The sequence below is a fragment of the Perissodus microlepis genome, chromosome 6, assembly GCF_051167445.1.
Source record: "Perissodus microlepis isolate ML-2025 ecotype Zambia chromosome 6, ASM5116744v1, whole genome shotgun sequence".
Taxonomy (NCBI): domain Eukaryota; kingdom Metazoa; phylum Chordata; class Actinopteri; order Cichliformes; family Cichlidae; genus Perissodus; species Perissodus microlepis.
In genome coordinates this window covers 28385137-28391653 of record NC_140466.1, presented here as the reverse complement: position 1 = coordinate 28391653, position 6517 = coordinate 28385137, and the positions used below count along the sequence as shown (strand labels likewise).

Sequence of the window (6517 nt, the reverse complement as noted above, 5' to 3'; positions counted from 1 at the left end):
TGAAGGGGCAAGAGCACATGAACTTAAGGTGAAAAGCGTCCACTTGAGGGCGCTGTTAGAGCAAAAAAAAAAAAAGAGGCTATTTTACTTCAGTGCTTCATACAGATATACATTTCTTAAAGCTTTTTTTTTTTGTTTGTTTTAACATTTGGTAATTAATGCTCTTACACAACAGCAGAAAGCACTCTTGTGTCTTTATCCCACTTAGGTCACCCCCATGATCTAAGAGCCTGAGTGGTTAAGAAATGTGCCTGACATTTTAAACTTCTCTTCATTGGCTCCCTTTAAACCTAGAAATCAGGTTAAAATCCACCCCATGCATGTCATTAACTTTTTTCTCCATTTTCCTCCAGAGTTTAATTTTTTTTTTTCCTATTTCTTGTTTGTGGTCTCTCTGTGCCCCCGACCAGGCCCCACCCTGAGCCTTGTTCTGCTCGCTGTGTCTTCTGGGTCAAAAGAAATTTGTCCTCCACATCATCACCAAACCTTTCACTAATGTGTGGTCTCTCCCTCTGGTACTGTAGGGCATTCACTTTAGGTCATATAATGCCTTGAGTTGACTGTTGTTGGAAACTACATAAAATTGAACTTTAACATTTATTTTCCTACTGTGAGCAGCAAAATGACTACATTCAGAGTTATCTGCAGCACATAAAAATGACAGGACAGAGTAGAAGAATCTGGACATTCTTTATTGATTTTAAAGATCAGTAAAATGGTTCATCTGTCAAACAGTTAAGAAAAAAGATGCAGAGGTACACGCTTGTACCGTTTCGGTAAAAAACTAGCATTTGCTTCTGTACACAAAAGGTTTGTAACGAGCACAATTAAGAAGAGAATCTTTCATTGTCATTTTTGTTTTTAGCAGGAAGGTTAAGAATGTGGCACCAGCTTCAGTTTGATTGGTCGTTTTGGTTGTAGCAGACCCTGGATGTCCAGCTCAAAGGGGATCTGCAAGGAAGTGACATGTAAAATAAATGACAAATACACACAAAACTCTGCCTTCTTATTTCAGATCTCCAAACAACTTAAGGTGGAAAGCTGATGGAAAACGTAGAAATGCGTAAAATCCAATTGTTTTATGAAAGTGCTGTGCCAGTTCATGGCTTTTTATATTTGGACTGATATACACAGTGGATGCATCGTCCATATCACTATTAAACTAGCCGTGAATAATATTGGGACAGGGCTCTCCACACAGCATAAAAAAGGCAATAACAGTTAGAGAAGATGATCTGGGCTCTCACCTCGGTCTCCTTACACACAGAGAAGCTGTACCTCCGGAGGATCTCCACTATTGCAAGTTTCATCACAACCAGAGCAAATCGCATCCCAATGCAGTTCCTCGGGCCTGCTCCAAAAGGCATGTAGCTGTACGGATCAATTGTCTCCTTGTTTTCCTTGCTGAACCTGAGAACACACACACGCACACACACACACACACACAGTATATTAACAACAGAAATGGGGTTATATCCCACAGAGCTTCATTCTGCTTTGTCACATCAGACACGTGTGAATCCTTTCCGTACCTCTCAGGTTTGAATTTCTCTGCTTCAGGCCAAATCTCGGGGTCCCGGTGCATCGGCCAGGTGGGGACCACGACAACCATACCTTTTGGAATCACAAAGCCATTTATCTCCACACTGGCCTTGGCCACACGCTCCAAACGTGAAGCAATGGGGAACAATCGGAGAGACTCATTGATGACACAGTCGAGATACTCCATCTGCATTAGTTCCTGGTACTGGATGGGAGCCTGAACACAAGCACATAAACATGTCTTTCTGAGCCACTTCTTCATATCACCCACAAACTGGACTTTTGTGGAGTAGGGGTGGGTTTCAATTATCGATTTTCCGATTAAAATCAAAATTTTAGCTTGAATAACGGGATACTGATTCATTATGTCCTGAATAGATTTTAAATATACATGTACTTCGCCAGAATCACCAGAATCTCATGTTAATGTTTTCATTTCAACAACCACCAAACAGCTAAAACAGTAAATGGGAGCAGATAAACGGATTCAACACAAAGACGTAAACAGAAAGCGTGGATCCGACTCATCAGAGTCTGTGAGATGTCGGCTTTCTCACCAGACAGCAGGTACACGGACACGCAGTCAGGGATAAAAGAGTCTGAAGCTGCAGGTTTTGTCACTTTCCAACCAAAATTCACTGAACCAGCAGCAAAAGAAGATCAAAACTAGCTTCGCATTAGATAAATATCGTCATTAATTCCCTCTTACCTTTGCTGTTTTGCTTCCACCACAATAAAAATCACACTTCCTGCAAAGCTCTCTCTCTTTCAGTGTACTTCAAGAACAGTTTACCATCTCAAATCTCTGTTTTCTGCATTATTCACTTGCTTACCCACCAGTCTACCGTTGTTTACAGCGCTGTCAGTCGCAGTTTTTTTTAATGACTTCTTACAAGAAAGTCTAATTTCTGCTGTTAATTCCGAAGAAATATAAACTTTTAAAAATTATACAACAATCATTGCAAAACGCTTACCTGTGTCTCAAATAACACCTCTGTAACTTTGCACTGCTTCACTTCCGCAGCATCAGGTAATGTTCATATGTTGATTCAAGGTTTTCTTCAGTTTATGATCTACTGCAGGATATTTTTAAGGTTATCTGCTATAAAAAAAAAAAGCCAGGCCAGGAAAATCTACTTCATGTTTTTCTGTGTTTTATCCTCAGTTACTTTGCCACAAAGGCATCTGCTGTGATGCTCACACCTCTGATGAAGTGTCACAAGTGCCAGTACTGATAAATGATCAGAGTTATAATATTTCTGACTGTCTGACGCAAAATTTCCCCCCATTCAAATCGAATCAAATCGTGGATCGAATCAAATCGGAACCTTGTGAACCGAAATTGAATCTATTATAGAAATCAGTGACGACACCCAACCCTATTGTGGAGTTCTTCTGCCCTCTAGTGGTAAAATTTAAAAACAGCTGTTTGGATTTCTGGTTGAGAGACAGTCTGTATACACTATTGTAATGTAGTAATTAATCCAAGAAAATACACGAAATAAGGTCAAAGGAAATTAAATGAAAACAGCCTTGAAAAGAAATTAAAGAAAAAAACATAAAACTTCTTATAGGTAAATTTTGAGGTTTATTATGAACTTGATCATTATGCATTCAGAGGGCCAGGTGGCACCGGTGTCCGGCAGCCTCGCCTCTGTCAGTGTGCACCAGGGCAGCTGTGGCTACAAGGTAGCTTGCCATCACCAGTGTGTGAATGTGTGTATGAATGGGTGAATGACTGAATGCAGTGTAAAGCGCTTTGGGGTCCTTAGGGACTAAGTAAAGCGCTATACAAATGCAGGCCATTTACCATTTACCATTGTTAAAAGCTGACTTCTTCTTCTGTGAACTTTTTATGTTGTTTGCAAAGGAAGCTTGTGTTTATTGTGTCTTTGTGAAATGATTTTAACACAACTTTGCAACCCTCCTTGGCTATCACAGCTCCCTGAGACAGCTGGATTAGCCCCCATCACCCCACGACCTTAAACTGGATAGAGGGAAATGGATTGATGGATTTTTGTGTATAAATCAGGATGTGTGTTTGTATTAAAAGGGAGATGAGTCAAGCCTAAATCTGGAGTAAGGTGGGATCTCATCAAAGAAAGGTTTTTCTCACTTTAAGACTGCTGTTCGGTTCCAGATGTTCTCACTTCTCACGTACCTTGTTAGGGAAGGTTGCATCCACCTCCTCCTGCAGCTTTTTCATCACCTGAGGGTTTGTTGCCAAATTGTAAGACAAGAAAGTGAGAGAGCTGCTGGTCGTTTCGTAGCCAGCAAAGAGGAAAATCATTGCTTGGGAAAGGATCTCATGATCTGTCAGACCTGAGGAGGTAGGAGGGATATACACGTTAGAACAGCTTTAAGCTGTTTTTTCCATGTGTGGAGACGTGTGTCCGTGTATCACCTCTATCCTGTTTGGAATCATTATTTTGCTGAGAGTCAATCATTAGCTGGAGGAAGTCCACTCGAGTCTGGAAGTCAACAAACACAGTCTGAGAACAGCTGTGATTTTATGTCAGAACAGGTTATTGGTACAAACACAAACTCACAGCCGTACCTTTTGCTTGCTGCTCTCTCGATCAGTCTTGATCTTCTGTAGTGCAGCATAAAAGAAGTCTGTCACAGATGTAGGGAAAAAGGAAAACTCCAGTTTTTCCAATATGGGACCCATGAAAGGAAAGAAGGCTGAAATTAAACAAACAAGAGGACATTTATTAATGGAAGATGAAGGACAGCAGCTGCATTGATGATCTATGCATGAGCTGCAGTTATAAAAATGTAATGAATACTTTACCAACAGTGAGGAAGATGGGGTTGAAAAAGTCAAATTTCAGCATCTTTTTGATGTTTGTGACAAAAGGATCTGAGGGGTTGTTGAGAGAGTCGATGTCCACACTGAAGGCGGTGCTGGTTACCACATCCATACTGTAGGGTCCGAAAAACCTGCAAAACCACACAAACACATCAAACATGACCTTTATTATTTCAGACTTAGAAGAGATGAATCTGCGCTTTTTCTGATGTATTTAAATGAAAAAAGTATGAGAGTTCTCACTCTTTCAGCTCTAGAGGTTCATCTTTATCTGCTTTCTTTTTCATGCTGCTGATCAGAACCGCTGAATGCTGCTTCATGATGTCAAACATCTGAGGCACAAATAGACAAAAAACAAAAAAGTCAACCGTGAATGCAATTTCAGCAGCACAGAGGTAACACTGTTTTTCTACATCTACATTCGGATTGAACAAAATCCTAAAGAAGGGAGCATTCATGTTAATAGGTGTCTTTTTTGGCATTGTATTGTTTTCAGAGCAGAGAGGGACGTGCCTCTTTCAATCTCCCAGAGGTGAAGGAGGGAGAAAGGACACTGCGGATCCTCCTCCACTGATCATCCTCTGCAATGGACACAGCATCGTACAGCGGCCCATTCAGACGGAAATTCTGCAATAACATTCAAAAGCAGCTGGTGATGAGGACAGAAGGTCAGATTTTTTTTTTTAAAAAAGAGACTGATTGAGTCGTATAATGTCCTTACTAACCCTGCGGTTGGTAAAGAAAGAGTAACACTCCTTTATCAGGATAGTTTTTACCATGGCGGGATCAGTGATACACAACACGGGCTGACGGCCATCAAAAATGCTGTATAAACAGTGAAGGGGGATTAATAAAACAATAATTAATATGTTCATTTTTCATGTTCACACACACACACACACACACACACACACACACACACACACACACACACACACACACACACACACACACACACAGGCACCTGTAAAACTGGAGCACAGATAATAACCTCACCTATTTACATATTCTATATGCATTCAGATTCACACAAACACACAATGTAGAAAACACAACTTACCCCCACATTTTCCCATATTTCTTATAACTTTCTTCATCAAAGTTAAAAAATCCCTGGAAACAAGAGCGATACAAAAGATCTAATTATTAAAACACATCATGAGCTGTTTATGACGTAGAACACTGAACAACACCAGATCAAACAAAGATCAAGTGTGTAGTGTTGGCTACACAAGGGCAGTTCGTGACCATAGGTCACAGTGAAAGTTAAAGAAGGTGGGGCTTATCAAAAAGACTTCAACTACACCAGAGAAGGATGATAACACAATTAAAAAAATATGTGTCATCTTTCAATTATTCTACAAATCATTGAAAATAGTACTTAGATCATTATGCAAATATGACCCAGGTCAAGCTATTACCAAGAAAATGTAGATAAACTGAGAGAGCAACGAAATCTGGTTCACTGATCTAACACTGTGCACACAGGCAGCATTCAAAGTGACGTGCAGATCTGAGACATTAATATAGGGATCATACATTTGAAACAGTCCACAGTGGATACAGTATATACAGTATATACAGTGTAAGTGTTATTGCCCACCTTTCTATATTTCAACATGGTGCCAAAAAATGGGATAGGTGAGGGCCCAGGGACTCCCAATCTCTTAAATGTCCCATATGTCCAGCAGGAATACCTGTGAAAAACATGGAACAGGTGTAAGAGAATAAAAGAAGAACAAAAAGTGGAAATAGCTGAACACAACCAGTAGTCTTTAAAACTTACACAAACAGCAGCGTGATGAGGGCAGCCAGCAGGTTCCACGTCTCTGCGGACAAGAAGAAGAAGTACGCCATGTCCGCCAAGTTTCTCTCTTCTCTTCTTCTGTTTTTTCTCTTCTCTCAGTGGTAACACAAGCGTCCTGACCAGAGTCTTTTATATTGTGCTGCACACACATGTTGCATGAGAAAGGGAAGTGTGTGTGTGGGTTTATCCAATAGCAGCAGAGAGCATCAAGTGAATAATTAACAGAGAGAAAGACTGAGGAGCATTTACTGCATCATATTCACAAGTAATATCTCTGCTGTTTGTGACCCTGCAGTTTTCAGGCCTCCATTTTTGTACTTTATGAGTTTAAAACAAACAAAAGAAGCAAAACAATG

General features: G+C 40.3%; 1 protein-coding gene across 1 annotated transcript; it reads right to left on the bottom strand.

The window, feature by feature from the left end:
* Nucleotides 1-674: 674 nt before the first annotated feature.
* Nucleotides 675-6270, bottom strand: LOC146385851 (cytochrome P450 3A30-like). Its single transcript, XM_084931836.1, has 13 exons — nt 6141-6270; nt 5958-6051; nt 5415-5467; nt 5080-5179; nt 4868-4981; nt 4598-4686; nt 4337-4485; nt 4100-4227; nt 3947-4013; nt 3704-3864; nt 1533-1759; nt 1248-1410; nt 675-951 (listed from the first exon to the last, which is right to left on the bottom strand). Exons 1-13 carry the CDS (start codon nt 6209-6211, stop codon nt 874-876), a joined length of 1494 nt encoding a protein of 497 aa, XP_084787962.1. The 5' UTR covers nt 6212-6270; the 3' UTR covers nt 675-873.
* Between the last annotated feature and the right edge of the window lie 247 nt (nt 6271-6517).

Bases quoted from the DNA above. Each gene is read 5' to 3' on its own strand.
- LOC146385851 (XM_084931836.1), bottom strand. From the start codon at position 6,211: ATGGCGTACTTCTTCTTCTTGTCCGCAGAGACGTGGAACCTGCTGGCT. The intron at 4,228-4,336 runs GTAAAGTATTCA...GTTTAATTTCAG, and splicing joins CCCCATCTTCCTCACTGTTG to CCTTCTTTCCTTTCATGGGT. The intron at 4,014-4,099 runs GTACGGCTGTGA...GTTGACTTCCAG, and splicing joins GAGAGAGCAGCAAGCAAAAG to ACTCGAGTGGACTTCCTCCA.